The 20,508-nt window shown below is 39.4% G+C and overlaps 1 protein-coding gene across 7 annotated transcripts; it reads left to right on the top strand.

The window, feature by feature from the left end:
- Positions 1-1,227: 1,227 nt before the first annotated feature.
- On the top strand, positions 1,228-20,263 carry RPE (ribulose-5-phosphate-3-epimerase). 7 transcript variants are annotated; one of them, XM_050751426.1, is made up of 7 exons: positions 1,359-1,448; positions 4,793-4,886; positions 8,371-8,450; positions 14,337-14,476; positions 14,866-15,000; positions 15,842-15,928; positions 18,354-20,263. In XM_050751426.1, exons 2-7 carry the CDS (start codon positions 4,858-4,860, stop codon positions 18,474-18,476), a joined length of 594 nt encoding a protein of 197 aa, XP_050607383.1. In that variant the 5' UTR covers positions 1,359-1,448; positions 4,793-4,857; the 3' UTR covers positions 18,477-20,263. The 7 variants fall into 7 exon arrangements, with proteins under 7 accessions (XP_050607382.1, XP_050607389.1, XP_050607384.1 ...); XM_050751425.1 differs by lacking the exon at positions 4,793-4,886 and having other exon boundaries at positions 1,228-1,448; XM_050751432.1 differs by lacking the exons at positions 4,793-4,886; positions 18,354-20,263 and adding an exon at positions 16,123-16,780 and having other exon boundaries at positions 1,228-1,448.
- The last annotated feature ends 245 nt before the right edge of the window (positions 20,264-20,508 follow it).

Here is a 20,508-nt window from a genome sequence, read left to right as displayed (position 1 = left end):
GAGAGGTGTAGGGGTCAAGGGAAAACTTCCCCTTCACCCTCCAAAGGTTTCCTGAACATCACTGACAAAAAGAAGTTTAACAGGATAAAAGGCATAACAACTTATTTGATCATAGTTTTACCTGACACTGGAGCCTTTAGAATGAAGACCCAAAGGTACAGGGGTGATTACCCATTTTTATACTTAGGTTCAACAAAGTATGGACAGCCATGTAGAAATACGATTGGACAAAATAGGCGATCTAATGCTAATAGTCTGACCCGGCCTTGGCCAGTCTAGTTTGGATTCCTGGCCTCTCTGTGCAGCATTCCCTTCTCCTGGATATGGGATAGAACCTTCTCTAGAAGAGGAGTTTTATAACCTACAATTGAAGTAGGTCAAATAATTTTTGGCCAGTTTTTACACAGAAAGGTGGAGGAAAGCTAGAGTAATGCTTTTGGGTTTTATGGCTGGCTTCAAGAAAAGGGAGTTCTGGTTTCAATGACTCTTCTTAGGGAAGAGGGGCTCTAGTTTCTATGACCTGCCTCCTGGGAGAATGAGATTGAGAAGAGCGCAGGACATGAAGTCAGAGAAACACTGTTGCGTCTGAGGCCTTCACTTTGGACTATTATTTTCTGAGCCTCAACAGAGGGAAAAACAAAAAAGATAAGAAGGAGGAAGTGCAGAGGCAGAAAAAGAGGGTAATAATAACTACCATTTTGTACTGAGCACCAGGCATCCTGCTGGGCGCATTATCTGGCTTCACTCATTTAATACAACCCTAAAGCTGGGCACTGTCTTTACAGATGAGGAAACCGAAGTAAGAAGTGACTTGCCAGGTCACCCAGCTAGTATTTAGCAGAGCCAGGGTTCCTCCAGCTCAAAAGAAGAGCTCTAAGAGAAATACGAGGGAAGAAGGTTTTTAATTGTTGTTTTAAAGGGCCAGCATAGGCGCTGGAGAGGAGAGGAACGCACATGCAAAGGGTGGAGAAACAAAAGGTGATGTGAAGTCAAGAACCGAGGAGAAGGAACTGTAGGGGAAGCAAAGCGAAAAAAGGTTGAGAAACGCCTTGAGTGCTGCGAGGACTTTAAGATTCAAACAGCATAAGAAGGAAGGTCAGAACTAGGAACACGACTCCCGTGTGCCACGCCCCGCCCCAGGCGGACAGCAGAGACCGCCTCACGCCAGGAGGAGGCGGAACTTCCTCATCGCAGAGTCGCTGCTTCCCGTACAGTCCGGAAGCCTGTACGGAGAAGGGGCGGGGCCAAAACTGCCCGCCCAATCGGAGTGACGCTCTAGTCTTGCCGGGGGACTAGTGGGGTAACTTGCTCTGGGGAGCCAGCGGTATGGCGTCGGGCTGCAAGATTGGCCCGTCCATCCTCAACAGCGACCTGGCCAATTTAGGGGCCGAGTGCCTCCGGATGCTAGACTCTGGGGCCGATTATCTGCACCTGGATGTAATGGACGGGTAACTCCTCCGGGCTCCGGTCGGGCTTGCCGCGCGGGGGGCGGGATCAGCGCACCTTTATTGAGTGCCTGTTGGATGTACCGCGTCCCTGTGCCACCGAGCGCCTCACTCTGAACGCCATGCTAGGAGGGGAGTTGGGTAGGACCCCTGGAGGCTCTGGCAGGAGCAGAACTGTCGCGGCGTCCTGGGTTGCGGCCGGATCCCAAACCTCAATTCCTCCCCTCCCCCCCCACGTAACGTGTGGTCTTCCATCACTTAGGACCCGGAAGCGACCTAAATCTTTAGGACGTTTCTTCACTTTCAGCTACAGAAACTGAGGCCCAAGGGGAGAAGCATGACTTGCCCAAGCTCATATAGCTAGTTAGTGGCAAAGCTGGGGAGACAGACTTCTGTAACGATTAAAGTTGGCACCTGCAGCGAGGTTCCCGAGTTCTGCCACTTGCTGGGTTACCTTGGACAAGCCACTAACCTCATTGAGCTTCAGTTTCATAATTTGAAAAATGGAACTACTAATAGAACCTACCGCTTAGGCATCTTTGGAAGATGAAATGAGCGAGTACATGTAAGGTTTACAGTGCCTGGCGTATATTAAGTTCTCTGTAATTGTTAGTTACATCATTATTAAAAGTCTGATTTCCTATTTTCTCTTCAGGCACCCTGCTCTTCAGGGAGGTCAGTTTTTTGTAAGTAATTTTTAAGCACTGTAGATACAGCACATAATATTGTTTGGAATCAGGATATTAGTTTCTGAAGTTGGTAATAGAATGAGGAAACAACCCCACAGAAAATAGTAAGATTCCCTCAAGATTACAGAAGATTGTGACAGACTTGCAGCTTGGCCCTTCCTGGGTTTGCCAAGTAGTTCTCTGAGCCCCACTGTTAACTGACTATAAAAATCATAAATGCCATTATCTTGAGTGGGGATGGAAAAATAAATTTATTTTAAATAGGTAAAAACCCTGTGTTTCCTCATTCAATTTGCAAATTGGTGTTATTTTCAAAAGGTGATGATTTCCTTTTCTTTTTAATGTTAATCTGACTTTGAAGAATTTTATCTTCGATTGCTCTATGTGGTTAAATGTATTGTTTCTCTTTTGCATTTTACTCAGTTACCTTAGGAGTCCACCCAACTGATAATGACAAAACTTTGACCATCGAGTACTAAGAATAGGCCAAATGTGTAAAAAGTTTAGTAAATGTTTTCTCTCACAAAGGTTGGCCTTTAGTTGGCCATTATATGTAATTGTACTTATTTACTTCATTTTTAACACCTTTGCTTGAAAGCCTTAAACTGTCACAGGTAATACCCTGAGTGTGTACCTCAAAGATAAGTAGCTACATTTTTGTGCTAGAGTAAACACCTAGAGGGTCACAGGATGGAATAAGCTACATGTATATTTGTGAATCTGTTTGACACAGAAAGCAATTTGGTTTTAATTAAACTATGTTTGAGTAAGTTAATGGTTGGGGAAAGTAATTGTTTCAGTTCACCAGTCAGGATTATTAATGATAACCATAATAGCAATGTTTATGAGCACTTGACTATTTCCGTTCTGGTGTTTTTTTGTGTGTGAATTAACTCACCCAGCCGTTTGAAATTGATGTTATTACCACCAGCATTTGACAGCGAGGAGTTGGGCACAGAGAGGTTAAGTCATCTGACAGTGGTCTCGTAAATAGTGGAGCCAGGGTTGGAAGCAATGCAGCAACTTGTGTTGTCTCAAATTAAATGCTTTCTGTGGGTCCTAGGTTTACAGGGAATGGTCTTTGGCCTCAAAAAAGCAACTAATAATTTGTATACTTATTTTTGTTAACTGTATACTTATTGTTATTAACTTATTTCATGTCTTTCCTGCTCCCCTGTAAGCTTCCTGAAAGCCAAGTTTTTTTTCTTTTTGCTCACCTATGTATTCTTTGCTGGAAAAGCACCATAAGGAGCTTAGTAATCATTGGCTGAATGAATGAATGGCTTAATCATAATAGGAGGAGTCTCTCAGGAGTCACTTTTGTCCCCTCGCAGCTCTATGGCAGACTGAGCTCAATAAGATAAATTGGATCCATAAAATGGATCAGAGTTTTGGGAACAAAAAAATTTTTAAAAAGTATTTGTTTTTTATTTATTCCTCTTCCCCTTTGCCAGGAGGTACTTTGGTTTGGAGAAACTGAATTCTGCATACACAATTTTAAAATTATTTCTCTTTTAATCTTCTCTACTTTCTGAGTTAAAAGCTGTTTTTATTCCCCTTTTGCAAAGGAGAAAACCAGTGTAGGGAGGTTCAGCTTCTTCCCTGATGTCTCACCAGATTCAGCAGAGGCCAGCAGAGCTGGTGCCAGGGCCCCTACGTGATGTGCTGTGGTGTCTACTAGGCTAGGGCTATGAAAGTGCAGCCACAATGTGCCTTCCCTCTCAGGACTGCCTTCATGGTTTTTTTTCCTGGCCCCTTTTTAAAATCTCATCCAACATTACACTTTGGATGTGCTTGTTGTTTTCTAGTCTCCTCCCCACCGAGACCTCCAATTTCTCCCCTGGTTACAACTGAATTTCTTCATTTAGAAAGTCGGAAACCAGTTTGCGGAGTACTGTGGAAGATGGAGCACTAGCATGACTGGATATGTGAAACAAAGGACAAGCGGATTCTCTGGGGGAAAAAAAACTAGAAAACATAAATACATCATGACAGGACAGTGACTAGAATGTTTTCATCCTAACCATGGGAACAGAGCAAAGAATTTCTAAATTAGCAAACTAATTTCTAAATTAGCTACCAGGATTTAAAACTGGGACGATTTCACATTTCTGACTTTTGCTGCATTTCTCACTTTTGGGGGAAAAAAACAAAAACAACAACAACAAAAAAAGACTTCCAGCACTGGGTCCTCAGTCTTACAAGGTGACACGCGCTGGAGCTGACAGGGGCAGCGTCACCTTTAGTCATCCGGGATGTACTTCATTTGGTGCCTTTCCCTATCTGCTCTGTTTTGCTCTTTGATGTTATCTACTAACCCCCAGCAGCATTTGAGTTTGTGATTCCTGATTCACAGGCAGATTGTTTTCTAGTTACAGTCCTGTACCTTTTATAGGAAGATTGTTTTCTAGTTACAGTCCTGTACCTTTTATAGCGACTCTAATCCTCCTCTTACCATCTTTGCCTTGTTGGGAGATAGGGTAAATGGCTTGATCTGTCTGCAGTAGATTGTGTTAGAATTATGTAAGTAAAGCTTAGGAGTGATGATGGAATGTGAGAGAGAAAATTGTATCGTTGTATTACAAAAATTATAGTGTAATTCCAGTGAGTCCCTGGGAGAAAGGGATACCTTTTTATTGTATTTTATTTCTTTCACAGTTAACCGACTCCAGAAAATAAAGGAAAAAGAGGCAGAATAAGATAATGATGAAGCATAATTTTTAATGAAGTTTCTCTCCATTAAAGTGAAACAGTTAAGTGTTTTCCAAGCTGGTCTGTTAACTCCCTCTGGCATTTATTAAAAAGTCAGATTCCTGGTCCTCTTTGGAGTCAGTAGGCTGAGGTGGAGACTGTAAATACATTAGAACTGCTCTCATCGTTACTGTTTGGTAAATTTGAGACACCCTGACTTCATGCTTAGGATTGTAGCCCTTTTTTGTTATGGCTCAGCATAGCCTTTGGGTTTTTTGAGACTACTGGTGCGTTTTTGTTCTTCCAGTATACTTTGTGAACCTAGCATTTAATTGATTTTCAGAAGCACAAATTAAGTCACATAACTGTAGGGATAGTATTTTTATATGTTTTGTTTAGGTTTTCCCAAAAAAGTAGAAGTGTATTTTTTTTTTGGTTCTCGTGTTTACTCGGGAGGTGGATATTATACTTTTATTTTCATGATAAATGAAACCTACTGTTAAGACAACAAAACTATTTCCCAGACTACACAGCATAATAAAAGAACAGTATGTGAAATTCAAATCTTTAATTCCAGAGTTGTAAAGCATTCAGTAGGCCTTACTGCCTGCTTCTGTGACCCTTATTTCAAGTTTTAAGTAAACACATACATCTTATCCACAGCCCTGACAATCATTGCTCAGGCAAATGGTAGAATCACTTTTTTCATGATAGAAATTAAACCTCCAAAGACCAAGGTGTTATTGAGTGAAAGTGTCTGTACCCATCCGCCTTACCTGTCCCTCTCCGACGTGTCCTGAATCCTTACCTCTCTCTCTTGAATCTCTTCTCCGCGAGACTTGTTCCCCATTTGTTTCGTTAGTTGTTGTTATAGGGACAGATGAGCATAGTAGTTAAGAGCCTGGACTTGGTAGCCGTACTGCCTATGTGTAACTCCCGCCCCCAGCGCTTACTGGTTGTGTGACCTTGGGCCTCTGTTCCTCATCTGTAGGATACAGTTAATAAAAGTACCTACCTCATAGGGTTGTTGTGAGGTTTTAATTATTTAATATATAGAAAGTCTCTAGAACTGTGTGTGGCCCACGTATAAGTTTGGTTTTTATTAACAGTCATTCTACCTGTCATCTTAACTGTAAGGCCTTAAACATAGTTTGCATTTTAACTCCCCTCCCACACACCTAATCATTTAACGGATCCGATCAGTTTTGCCTGTTTTGTCATTCTTAGTGTTCCTTGCCACTTACCAAGTGGCAGTTGCAATTACCTACCCTGTTGTAATTTATTTCCCATTCTATCTTATTTATTAATATTTCTTGCTTTAAGATCTTACTTCATATTTCCAGCAGGACAAAAGTCCAGACAATGAGCTTGGCCTTTGATGCCTCTCATGTGATACTACCCACCTCCCATCTTTTTTTCACACTAGCCAAAGTCAGTCAATACCACTCTCCACGTCTTTGACTATAACTTGCTTGTTTCTGCTTCTGCTTCATTTTCAGCCTTTGTTTCTTTTCCCATCTTTATAAATCCTATTTTGTAAATCTCATGAACTTCTTTCTTAATGTTCTCTAATACTTGCTCTTATTTTATGTATATTTTGTCTATAATCACATGTTACCTGCCTGTTATTGTATAGCTTTTCTTGTAATCCTCATATAGGATAATACCTGCTGCTTTAACAAAGCCCAGATTTCAGTAGCTTAGTTCTAGTTTCTCCTCATGTAAGAGTTCAGCGTGAGTGTTCTTCCATTCTGTGTCTCTTCCATTCTGTAAGGGCTTTGTTGGCAGAAGGGTAAAGTGGCAATAGGAAAAGAATTCTCCTTAACCTTCCGGACTCTGCAGTGACACACGTTACTTGCACTCACAGTCCGGTGGTGAGAGTTATTCACATAAGCCACTTGGATGTAAAGGGAACTGGGAACTGGGATGTAAAGTCACATGAGTCACTTGAATGTAAAGGGAACTGAGCATGAGAAGGTTTGACTGAGTTGACATCCCACTGACAACTATACGATAGCAGTAGGGTTGTGAATTCTGGTGAGTCCTTAGCTGTCAATCTCTGTCATCTCTTGCCAGTGAGATGGTAAGCTCCTAGGAAAAACAGGAACTGGAGCATATTTCTTTACAAAACAGTATTCTGAAGCACCTAGTATGGTACTTGCATATAGGAGATTTTATTATTATGATTATTGTTTTTATTTTTATTTTTTGGAGACGGAGTCTTGCTCTGTTGCCCAGGCTGGAGCGCAGCGGCGCAATCTCGGCTCACTGCAACCTCCACCTCCTGGGTACAAGCGATTCTCCTGCCTCAGCCTCCCGAGTGTCTGGGATTACAGATGCACGCCACCATGCCCAGCGAATTTTTGTATTTTTAATATAGATGGAGTTTCACCATGTTGGCCAGGCTGGTCTTGAACACCTGCCCTTGTGATCCGCCCACCTCGTTCTCCCAAAGTGCTGGGATTACAGGTGTGAGCCACTGAGACTGGCCCTGGTTTTGTTAAATATTTAAGTGAACTAGTGATAGAACAAAAAGATTAACTGGAGTAAGGTAAAGGATAAGTACCGTGGGTCTGGTAGACTTGATTCATTTTTGTTTTTGTTTTTGAGATAAGTCTCGCTTTGTTGCCCAGGCTGGAATACAGTGGCGCAATCTTGGCTCACTGCACTCTCCATCTCCCAGGTTCAAACGATTCTCCTGCCCCAGCCTGCTGAGTAGCTGGGATTATAGGTGCATGCTGCCACTCCCAGCTAATTTTTCTATTTTTAGTAGACACAGGGTTTCACTACGTTGGCCAGGCTGGTTTGAGCTCCTGACCTCAAGTGATCTGCCTGCCTCAGCCTCCTGAAGTATCGGGGTCACAGGAATGAGCTACTGCACCCAGCTGGTAGACTTAATTTGAATCCACTTCACAAATTATTAGCTGAGTTACTTAAGGATTTTATTTATCTTGTGCTCTTCAAAGGGGATAATAATAGCATCTACTCTATAAGGCTGTCGTGAAGATGAAGTGAAGTAAATTACAGTGCTTGGCATGTAGTAAACCCTCAGTGAAAGGTGGTCATTATTAATAAACACATCACATTTCTTTATTAGTCTTCTTTAAGAAAGTTTAAAGAAACTATCATTTAATGCCCTGTGATAGAAGTGATTAGAAGTAGTCACAGGCCTCGTGAGACAGACTAGGATTCAGATCAATGTTAAGAGTCCAGAACTTACTAACTAGTGTGTGACTTGGGCAAGTCATAAAGCCTGAGGGTTTCTGATTTTGTCATCTCTCCATTTCTACCTGTCATGGGTTGTGAATTACAGAGTCAAATCATTATGAAAATATATGTGACATGATTTGTTGAAATGTCAAGAAGACGTTACCTGGTAAAACCAAAATAACCCGGTATTTTTAGTATTATTTAATACTGATGATTAAGTATTAAATTGAAAAACATTGCACACAATCCCCTCAACCCGTGTCAGAATTCCTATTGAGAGAGATACAGAAACTGAATTGAAAACATTTTCAGAGTAGATTTTGTTTGTCTTGTAGGCATTTTGTTCCCAACATCACCTTTGGTCACCCTGTGGTAGAAAGCCTTCGAAAGCAGCTAGGCCAGGACCCTTTCTTTGGTAAGTGGGTGTTATGCCATCTGAAGCTGGATGTGTTGCTCAAGTAAAGGAAAACTGGATGGTTGATTTTTTTAACTTCCAAGTTCATCTGGCTCCCTTTCCCCAACTTCCCTATGCTGGGTCTTCATTGGCGTGACTCCAGTAACAAGCCAAACTTCTTCCTGCCTCTGGGCCTTGGCTCATCTGCGTGGAAAGGTAGAGGCTTGGCTGGCTGCCACATCTTTGGGCCTCAAGTCATTTGTCAGTTCCTCAGAGAGGCCTTTTTGAGCACCCTCTCCCAAATTAACCTTTATCCAATTATCTTATCACCTGTTGATTTTCCTCCGAGAACTTCCTTTGATCTGCGATGACTTTTATTAGACTGTAAACTTTGAGGGCAGGGATTGAATCCACTTTATTTACTGTGGTTTTCCTAAAGCTAAGCACAGACATGATCAGGGTTCAGTGTGATTGTTAAATGAGTTTATGAATCAGTTGATTTATGGTCCAGAAGCCATTTGTTTTGTGCAAATTGGAGCTTTCTACAAGTGGTGCCTAAATATTCACTCCAATGTCATAGTACAATGTAAATTAAGATTTTTAAGATTACTTAGTGGCCTACAAGTGATTTATATTAAGTTAGCAATGTCTCACCTGTCAGATCTCTTAAACATGAGAAATTGTACACGTTTTTTTAAGTAGTGTTACTTATTTTTTTCTTTTTTTTAAAAAAGAGACTGAGTTTTGCCATGTTGCCCAGGCTAGTCTCAAACTCCTGGGCTCAAGCAATCCACCTGCCTTGGCCTCCCAAAGTGCTAGGATTACAGGCTTGAGCCACCACGCCTAGCCTAAATAGTTTTTTAAATGTAACTTAGAATTTAATAGAACTTAGATTCTTTTTAATCAGCATATTGTTGACCAGTTTTATGAAGGACTCTGTGCTGTTCGCTATGGTAGTCGTAAGCCACATGTAGCTACTAAAATTAAATAAACTTAAGTTCATGACCAGAATGGCCAACATGGTGAAACCCCGTCTCTACTAAAAATACAAAAATTAGCCGGGCATGGTGGCGCACGCCTATAATGCCAGCTACTCAGGAGGCTGAGGCATGAGAAGCTCTTGAACCTGGGAGGTGGAGATTGTAGTGAGCTGAGATCATTCCACTGCACTCCAGCCTGAGTGACGGTGTGAGACTCCATGTCAAAAAAAATTTTTTTTAATTAAATTACATAAACTTAAAAATTCAGTTTCTTATTTACATTAATCGTGTTGCAAGTCTTCAGCAGTCACATATTGTGCAGTGCAGCTATGGGACATTTCCAATGTCACAGAAAATTCAGTTGGATACAGTCTTCAGCCTCTGCATTTGAGTACACCAAAGAAAAGGTACATTATTACCTCATTTATGTGGCATGAGGAAACAATGTTCCACCAATATGTTCACCATTTTGAAATTTCCAGATAATGGGATATAGTCCTCTGATTATCTAAACTTTTTTTTAAGCCATAGTTAGCTTATATAGCAGATACCATGACTTTTCCTTTGAATTAAGGTTGTTCTCATGACCGTGAGAGGTGGATGAAATACATAGCATTGTTTGCTCCCACTGTACAATCAATGGCCAGAATCCTCGCTTCTGGCTTTGTTGTGTGAATTTTTAATGCTTTCTTTTTTTTTTCCTTTTTCCTCCCTTTTATTTGGGCTCCCATTGTCACACCATACTATTGTCTATATCATTTCCTGTCAGTGCCTTTCCTTTTAACAATCCTGTGTTGCTGACACCACACACAATCTGCTTTTTCTTGTTGTTTTTAATTTGTTGATAAACTTGCTAATTAATATTTCTAGAATTTTATCTGAAAGATAAATCCATTTACTTTAATGTTTGGGTTTTGTGACCCTTGTTTTTCGGTTTTTGGCTTTTTGTTGTTGTTGTTGCTTTAAGAGACAGACTCCGTCTATTACCCAGGCAGGAGTACAGTGATACAATCATAGCTCACTGCATCCTTGAACTCCTGGGCTCAAGCAGTCCTCCCGCCGCAGCTATAGCTAGGACTACAGGTGTGTGCCACCACACCCGGCTATTTTTATTTTTATTTTTTTACTTTTTGTAGAGATGGGATCTCCCTGTATTGCCCAGGCTGATCTTGAACACTTGGGCTCAAGCCATCCTCCTGCCTTGGCCTCCCAAACTGTTGTGATTGTAGGTGTAAGTCACTGAGCCCAGCTACCTTTGTTTTTTATATTAAGAAACATTTGTTTAATTCTTGGATTTTGGTTGTTGGATAATTGATACATGAATGTATTCTAGGACCAAGATTACATGTTGTGTTGTATATGTAACGCTAACATTCTTAACTCTTCCGTTTTCATGTTGAGTAGAAATAAACGTCTAAGAAATAAAGTGATAGGGAAAAGTCTGTTCCTGTTATTGTCTAAATCAGTGATCCTCAAGTACTTTGTATAAGGACTCACACAATTCCTTAAGACCCTTGCAGGTCATCCATGAGAGTATATCAAAACTATTTTCATAATACTAGGAAATTATTTACCATTATTTCTACTGATGGTTCAAAAACATTGATGAGTTAGTTTGCTTGTGCCTTAACCAACTCAAGGCAGGGACTATATCAGGAGTTGTTATATTCTTCATCATCATGCATTTGCAATAAATATCCTTGATGAAGCAGTACAAATTAATAAATCTTGGTCCTTGAATACATGCCTTTTTAATACTTTGTGTGACAAAGTAGGAAGTGCATATAAAGCACTTGTGCTGCATTGCTGCATATTGGAATTGGAACATAATGGTTTTCTCAAGGAAAACTACTTGTACCATAGAGGTATGATCTGAACTAGCTGCTTTCCTCCAGAACACTATGTTTATTTGAAAGAACAACTGAGAGATAAACTATGGTTTTTCAGACCTGGCTATTTTAATGACTTTTAAAAAATGTTAACTAAATGCGGCTGTCTCTTCAAGGAAAGATACCTTGTCAGTTTTTGTTCCCAAAATTAGAATTTTGAAGAACTTGTGTATCTTACCACTGTGGATTTGATAGCGTCCCAACAGTTAACAAGCTTTTCTGATGAGATCTGTAGTTATTTTAACAAATGTAATTTTGGGGTACTATGGAATGAAATCTGTCACTGTTTGTCAGATGTGTGTAACTCAGTAAATCAGTACTTAAAATACCCATTCAAAATACAAGACAAACAATGGGCTTTAATGTAACAAAGAATGAAAAGCTTATTGATAGGGTTTACAGAGTGCACATTGCAGCTAACCTTTATAAAATTACCACTCAGCACATTTAAGGTAGGCTAGGCTAAGCTATGACGTTTAGTATGTTAGGTATATTAAATGCAGTTAGACATAACAGTATTTTCAATTCAGGATGAGTTCATTGGGATGTAACCCCATTGTAAGTCATAGAACATCTGTATTACAACAGATTGGATATGGAACAGATGTGAGAATATAGGTGTCTTCTATTAAGCCAGACACCAAAGACTTGCAAAAATGTAAAACAAACAATACCACTCTTAATTAATATGTAATAGAGGTATCTTTTTTGAGACAGTCTTGCTCTGTCGCCCAGGCTAGAGTGTAGTCGTGGCCTTCATACCTCGTTGAAGCCTCAGTCTTCCTGGGCTTAAGCAGTCCTCCCACCTCACCCCTCCCCTCCAGTAGCTGGGACTGCAGGATCACACTACCATGCCTAGCTAATTATTCTGTTGTTATTGAGAAGGAGTCTTACTACATTGCCCAGGATGGTCTCAAACTGGGCTCAAGCCATCCTCCCTCCTCAGCCTCCTAAGATTATAGGTGTGAGCCACCGTACCCGCCAAAAATTACATGCTTGAAAATGTCTTAGTTTGAATTTCTTATACATTAAATATCTATAAATATAACCCATATCAACAGAAGTTTCTTGGGGTCTTTATTAATTTTTAAGAGTGTGAACTCCTGGGCTCAAGCAATCCACTTGCCTTGGCCTCCCAAAGTGCTAGGATTACAGGCTTGAGCCACCACACCTAGCCATAGATAGTGAGTGTTTTTTTTAATGTAACTTAGAATTTAATAGAACTCAGATTCTTTTTAATCAGCATATTGTTGACCAATTTTATGAATAATAGATTATGATTGTAATAGATGATAATAGAATGATAATAGAATGTTTGAGAATTGCTGATCTAATGTTAACTGTACACGGATTTGCTGAGCTACTGACTCCCTAAACACCAAAGAAATTCTCCGTTGAGGGTTGCTAGTGGTTACTGGATGCTAGAGATTGAGTAAGGATGACATAGCTAGCAGTCTGGTAACTTACGGAATGAATAGAGTAGGTATTTTCAACCAGCTTGAATTTTCCTTGTTTATAATTCAAAGAATAAGAAACACCAGATTTAATACTTTTTTTAAAGAATAAAGTTTTACCTATTAAAATATGTTCTAATTTAGGCCGGGTGTGGTGGCCCATGCCTATGATCCCTGCACTTTGGGAAGCCAACATGAGAGGATCACTTGTGGCCAGGAGTTAAGCGAAACCTCATCTCTATTTAAAAAAAAAAAAAAAATTCTCATGCAGTTACTTTTGGTGGATTAGAAATACAAATGTTAATCTTGACTTTATTAGTCAAGCTTTATACTCTCTTTTTCTGACTTTTTTTTTAAAGGCTTTGTTGTATTTCATAATTGTTCTGGAATGTTAGAAATTTTTTTTCTTAAGTATAGCTTGGCTGTATCAGAAATGTGCTTCCTCTAGCAAAATAAAAAACTCAAAACCTCTCCTCACTACATTTATCAAACACAGGATGCTTCACAGTGTTATTTCTTGGTTTAGCTTGTTTTAAGCTGCCCTCTCCTTCTCATGAAATGCTATTATGATTTAAGTCAAGATCTTTAAGCAGGCCATGTCCATTTTCACCTTATATGTTTATATGGATCAAGCTTTAGCATTAGGATGGATATCAGGTTTCTTGTAGTCAACATGTCCTTCCCCCTAAATTTGTTCTTGCAGTCTTTTGCCTCTCAATTAATGGCAGTTCCATTCTTCTAGTTAATAAGTCCAAAATCCTTGATGCCATCTTTGTTTTCCTCTCATCTGTCTATCCGTGGAGGATCTTCTCGTCCTCCACATCTCATCCATCCACAGCTCTCTTTGCTCTTATTTCAGAACATATCCATCCTGAATTGCTGCCATCATTTTTCACCTGGGTTATTGCTATCGTAGCTTCCTTGGTCGATAGTATCTTGTCACTTCACTGTGGTGATTTCTCCCAATGGCCTGCAGAATGCCGTAGGGTTTCTCCTCACCACGTGCTTTCCTGACCTCTGACTGGTGTATCTCCTTCCCCATGCACACCAGCCATATTAACTGCCTACCTAGTGTGCATTTTACTTCCTTGTTTATTGTTTGACTGTCCCATTAAGAATGTAATCCCTGTGACAGGAGAGTTTCATGTTTTTGCTCTAACCCTAGGACCTAGAATAATTAATAGTGCAGTAATTGCTCAATAAATTGAAAGAAGAAATGAAAAGAATCACTTAATTTTCCTAGAGGAAACTAGTCTGCATGGATAATATGACATATTCTTTAAGTTTTGTAGAGTGGCATTTCCTGGACCTGGACCTAGATTTCCTGATTTTTAGATGTTAACTTTTTATATACAGCACTGTATGCTTTTTGTGGGAAAAGGGTTTTTGTAAATGAATTTAAATAAATCCATGTCTTCAGAATAAGAGGAAACTACCTATACTGAATTATAACTATTGAAATAATGATTTGTGTGATGCCCAAAGAGTTCATATCTGAAGTGGCAAAAACTGCATACAGGTTGGCTTCCAATAGCATGAACCAGGTATTTTTCAGTAATATTTTGAAGTGTCTTTTCTTTCTAGACATGCACATGATGGTGTCCAAGCCAGAACAGTGGGTAAAGCCAATGGCTGTAGCAGGAGCCAATCAGTACACCTTTCATCTCGAGGCTACTGAGAACCCAGGGGCTTTGATTAAAGATATTCGGGAGAATGGAATGAAGGTAAGAAACCAGTGATGAGAGTGTTTTGTAACATTCACTGTCAGTTGGGAAAGATTTGCTGGAAACAGGAAATTTTCTCTTTTTTTGAGACAGACTCTTGCTCTGTCGCCCAGGCTGAAGTGCAGTGGCACAGTCAGGGCCCATTGCCTACTTTAGCAGCTGTTCTTCATCTATGATGCCAGGATTTAACTTCTTTGTCAAATAGCATTTATATATTCCACTAATATTTTCTGAAAGCTACTGCTTGCTGGAAATACTTACATTTAATAGTCTTGTTAACTTTTGAAAAATAAGAACAGATATTTCTACTGGGCCTGCTGTGCCACATAATGTAATACAGAGGGAATTGTAAATGTCAATGTGATATAGCATATTTGTGTCTGTTACAGGTTGGCCTTGCCATCAAACCAGGAACCTCAGTTGAGTATTTGGCACCATGGGCTAATCAAATAGATATGGCCTTGGTTATGACAGTGGAACCGGGGTTTGGAGGGCAGAAATTCATGGAAGATATGATGCCAAAGGTAAAAGAAGTATTTGATTTTGGGGTGAGACTTTTACCGTGTGTTCATTCAGTAAGCATTTATTGAAAGGCTTGTATATTTAGGCATAACCTGTTCTGAAGGTGAGGAGATGGGGATGCTTACAGATCATTCTGATACAGTATATAATAAATGCTGTAATAGAGTTCTGATTTGAAAATCAGAGAAGTATTACATCTTTATCTTGAAATTTTCTCTTTCTTTGAGACAAAGTCTTGCTCTGTCACCTGGGCTGGAATGCAGTGATGCAGTTAGGGTTCATTGCAGCCTCGACCTCGTGGACTCAAGAGATCCTCCTGCCTCAGCGCCCTGAGTAGCTGGGACTACAGGTGCACACCACCATGCCCAGCTAATTCTTACATATTTTAATAGAGGGGAGGCCTCACTGTGTACCCAGGCTGGTCTTGAACTCCTGGGCTTAAGCTGTCCTCCCTGCTTGGTCTGCCAAAGTGCTGGGATTAGAGGCGTCAGTCACCACGCCTAGGAGTCTTGAAATTGTCTTTTGAAACTGTTATCTCTGTAACCTTTAAATCTCTTGGAAGTTGTCATTGACTGTTGAGGATTTGTCTGTCTTCTTTCCATGACACACAGTCTCTATAAAGACATTACAGATTGCTGTTTGCCAAATAGAACAAAGCTTGCTATTAAAAACCAAGTGTTCCCCGGTAATATATTGTATTGGTATAGTTATTGTGTGAGACAATTGGAGTTTTAAGTGCTAATTTTGGCTGTTGGATTTTTTTGTTTATTTGGTTGTCTACCCCCCCACCCCCACCGACATATCCACTTTAGGAGTTACTTATTTCCTCATGTATATATCTAGGTTCACTGGTTGAGGACCCAGTTCCCATCTTTGGATATAGAGGTCGATGGTGGAGTAGGTCCTGACACTGTCCATAAGTGTGCAGAGGTGAGATTGCTCTTCAACTCTGACTAGAACAATTTCCTGTCAAGTATGTCTCCAGGACATTGTCTCATGGGCCAGCGATTCCCTCTATGGTTCCTAAGTTGACTTTCTTTCTTGGAAAAGTATTTTTTGTTCACATGTACAACTAGGAAAATAAACAGCCATAAGTGGATTTTTTTTTTCTTTTTCTGAGACAGTCTGTCTTTGTAGCCCCGGTTGGAGTGCAGTCGTGTGATCTCTGCTCACTGCAATCTCTGCCTCCAGGGTTCAAGCGATTCTCCTGCCTCAGCCTCCTGAGTAGGTGGCATTACGGGTACCTGCCACCGTGCCTGGCTAATTTTTTTTATTTTTAGTAGAGACAGCATTTCACCATGTTGGCCAGGCTGGTCTCGAACTCCTGACCTCAAGTGATCTGCCTGCCTTGGCCTCCCAAAGTGTTGGGATTACAGATGTGAGCCACTGCATCCGGCCCATAAGTGGATATTCTAAAATCACATAAATTGTTAAATAGTAAATCCTGGTTGTCTCAGGAAGGCTGAAGAAAGTTCTTTTTTAAAAAATAATATGTTGAATTTCAGCCCTTTGGAAGATCATTAAGTTCCAGGGCCTTGGAAGTGAGAAATTTTTCCAAAATATGGAATTAAAAGATACCTCGTCTCCAAGGGGGATAAAAGTAGAGAAATCTAATTGACCTAATTATTACGTTATTCTTTAGAACCTATATATTACTTAGTTGTTCCTTGTAAGAACTTGCTAGAACCATTTTTGATTAAAATTTAGCCCTGATAGTCCTTTGGCTGTCTCTATATACCTCTTTGGCTATCTGTATATAAATAAAAACTTTTTTTTAACTTTTTTTTCTTTTTTTTTTTTTTTGAGACGGAGTCTCACTCTGTCCCCCTTGCTGGAGTGCAGTGGCCGGATCTCAGCTCACTGCAAGCTCCGCCTCCCGGGTTCAGGCCATTCTCCTGCCTCAGCCTCCTGAGTAGCTGGGACTACAGGTGCCCGCCACCTCACCCGGCTAGTTTTTTTTGTATTTTTTAGTAGAGACGGGGTTTCACTGTGTTAGCCAGGATGGTCTCGATCTCCTGACCTCGTGATCCACCCGTCTCGGCCTCCCAAAGTGCTGGGATTACAGGCTTGAGCCACCGCGCCCGGCCTTAACTTTTTTTTCAGATAGCTAGTCTAGCATAGTCAGGCTCCCGAGGATGCCAGCCCTCCTGGTAGCACCACAAGTGATTAAAATAAAACTCACATGACCTGCTTTTCTTTCACAGTGTGGTGTATCTGCTTCCAGGTTCTGTATAACTCTCACACTTTTCTGCTTGATATATACCCATCAAAAGCTTGACAGTAGTAAATACTTATGCAGGAGGGGCTGGGCAGATAATGACTGAGCTCATATCCTTTTGACTGCTTGTGGAATTGCTTTGTACAAACTGTGCTTTGCCAGTATACTACTCCGCTTTTATGCCAGAGGTTGCAAATTTTTTTTGTGAAAAATCAGACCTTGGTGATGATCTTAAACAGCAGGATATGAAGAACTCCCACAAGCTTAGCATTCCAATAATGGAACACTAGGCATAAATGGGTTAACTGAAGAGATATTTGCAGTATTAACCCTATAAAACTTACCTTTATAATTTCTGTGAGGAATATTGTTAGAAATGCTGTCATACATAAAGTGACACTGTCTGGAAAAATTTTCCTCAGCCTGTGGTTCTCCCACTTCTCCCTCTTTGTTCTAGCAGTGAATCACAAAACAGATTGGGTTTCCATCCTCGAATCAAATCCTAGGAAGCTCAGAGTTACATTTGGACCCAATTTTTTAGCTTTTCTTTTTTAATTTCTTTGCTTCCATATTTAAACATATGTTAAAAACTTTTTTAAAGCCACTTCAAAACCATTCTGGAATGCAATGAAGTATAAAGAGAGACATTCATTCCATTTTTTGACACAAAAATGAGAAATCACTTTAATTTTGCCGTAATTTATGGATAATTTCACATGGTAGCAATAATTGTCCTTTCACACTCACAAATTAAGAATAAAAGTTTTTTTTTTTTTTAGTAACTAATAAAAGCATTGGTGCGTATTGGGAAAAACCTTAGTGGGCTTGAGGAGTAAAGGCTTTTAATAAACCTTATCTAAAGAGTAGCAAAGATACCATGTAGATTATTAAGAGTTGGTTTACCAGAAAGGTCAATGATTTCTTAGAGACATTTAAAAATAATCTCACATCCTCATTTGTGAACATTTTAAATTTTTCTTATTGAACTAGATTGTTTAAGTCTGCTTAATCTCAAAGTGGCTCTCATATGATTGAAATGTTGACAGATGCAAGGGTAGACATTCTAGTCCAGGAATTCTGTTTTAGGTTTTTCTCCATTTTCCTTTGAGGCGTAACCTAACTGTTTACTTCTTCCAGGCAGGAGCTAACATGATTGTGTCTGGCAGTGCTATTATGAGGAGTGAAGACCCCAGATCTGTGATCAACCTATTAAGAAATGTTTGCTCAGAAGCTGCTCAGAAACGTTCTCTTGATCGATGAAACCATAAGGAGCCCAATGTTTCTGTTCATGAAATCTCCCTTTTACTGGAAAACAGGAATATTGACTACCAAATCATAATGCAATTGAAGCTGCACTGCTTTTTTGAGCAGTTATTCATTCCAGTGATTAAAACTGATTGTGCAGAGTATTCTAAGAGGTTAGAAATTGGTGTGTATAACTATGTTTTTAGTGATGCAGCTTAATGATTAGTGAGTAAGATACTGTTTTTATTGCGAGCCTTGATTTTTATAAAGAGTAAAAATACAGCTGTATTAAGGTTACAAACAGAAAAGTGTCTTAATGCCTAAGGAGGGCATATTGACTACACTACAAAAACAAATTTTGTCTGGACTTCTGAAAAGAATTTGGTGGTTTCTCAGCTGTTTTCCAAAAGCAAAGGAAGTCTTTATGGTTTTTTTCTATTTCATGTTATTTGTGATTTGTTTATAAGTTTGGGTGGGATGGCATACCACATTCTTGGTTCTTAAAATCTATCACTTTTAACCTTACACTTGATGTGTGAAAACTATAAAAACAATGTATGAAACCCAGGGGTTGTAAAATACAAGCATAGATTTTATCAGGGTGTTTTGTCAAAGCAGATTATTCAGTGATTCCTCCCCACCATTCTTAAGGACGTTAAATAATGCTGTTGTGTTAGCTCTGAGTAGAAAGGAAAAAGTAAAACCTCTGTTTCGAAGTAATACTGGGTTGAATTCTGACTGCCCCTTTCTAGCTGGACCTTTAACAAATCACCCAATCTTTTTTGCATTTCTCCTAACTCATTTATACATTAAATGTAATTATAACAACTGTGGGGTTGTGTTGAGAATTAAGAGGTAACACTATATACCTAAAGTTTCCAGTACTAGTCCCAGAATTTAGAATATGCTCAATACAAAGTAGATAGCATTATATAAGTTTATATTTCGTGAGTTATAAAGTACTTTGATATATTCTCATTAAATCTGTAAATCACCTCTATAAGTAAGTGGTAATAATAAAGCAGGTATTTTTGTCCCCATTTAAAAAATGAAGAAATTAATGCTCAGTAGTAGGATGGTACCCTGAAAGGATCTAGGAAGTGGTAGAATTTCTGGTCTGTACTTTTACAAATGGAGCCCTTGGGAGGTCGGTTAGGTAAGAAGCTTTTTACTTAACATTGTCTTATTTCCAGTCTAATTTTACACTGTAGCAGAACCAGATGGCTGAGAATATTCTGGAACTATGGATCTTGACCCCAAGGATATATTATTTTATTCCAAGAAAGATCAGGTAGGCGAAAAGATGACAGGATGCAGAGTCAATCCATAAACTAAGTATTTATAACTGTTTGAATTATAGAGAGTCTAAAAATATGTGTCAGCTATTTCATTCCTGTAAATACTCTTGCTGTGTTATAAATATGGCAAGAAATATCAGTACCAGTATCAATAGACTTCTTGAGGCTACTATAAGTTTTGAGAAATAAGGTTCAAAAAGTAAGAATGCTAACAGTTGAGCTTAGACTAGAGCTTGCTTGGGTTTCTTCCTGCATTACAAGGTAAAAATTTGTTAATGTTTGTTTTTATTTCAGCTTAGGAAAGCTTTGTGCCATGAGTAGGTCGCATTTAATAACAAGCAACACAAGGTATATAGAAATAACTTTAATTAAAAAACTTACATAGAAGATTATAATATCAGACATGACAAAGATTTGAGTTTATTTGCCTGGACAACTTGGGTTTGTCTGGCTTTTGTTTTCTTTTTCTTTAAAAATAAATGTACAGTAAAACTACAAGCAAAAGTTTGTCAGTATTGAATTTGGATTTTTTACCCCTTAAAAGGACTAGTATAATTTCCAATCTCTAACAAAAACTTAGTGTCAAATCTCACAGATTAGGCCAAATGGCCAATATTTTCAGTTATGTGGGTAGTACAACTTGAATAACGTTTTTACATGACAAAAAGTGATTTATATAAATTGTCCTCAACTTTCACATATAAAAAATGGTTTTATAGCTTCAAAAGGAATTTTCTTTCATATATACT

Source organism: Macaca thibetana, chromosome 12 (genome assembly GCF_024542745.1).
Source record: "Macaca thibetana thibetana isolate TM-01 chromosome 12, ASM2454274v1, whole genome shotgun sequence".
Classification (NCBI taxonomy): Eukaryota; Metazoa; Chordata; class Mammalia; order Primates; family Cercopithecidae; genus Macaca; species Macaca thibetana.
This window is presented reverse-complemented; position numbering and strand designations above follow the sequence as displayed.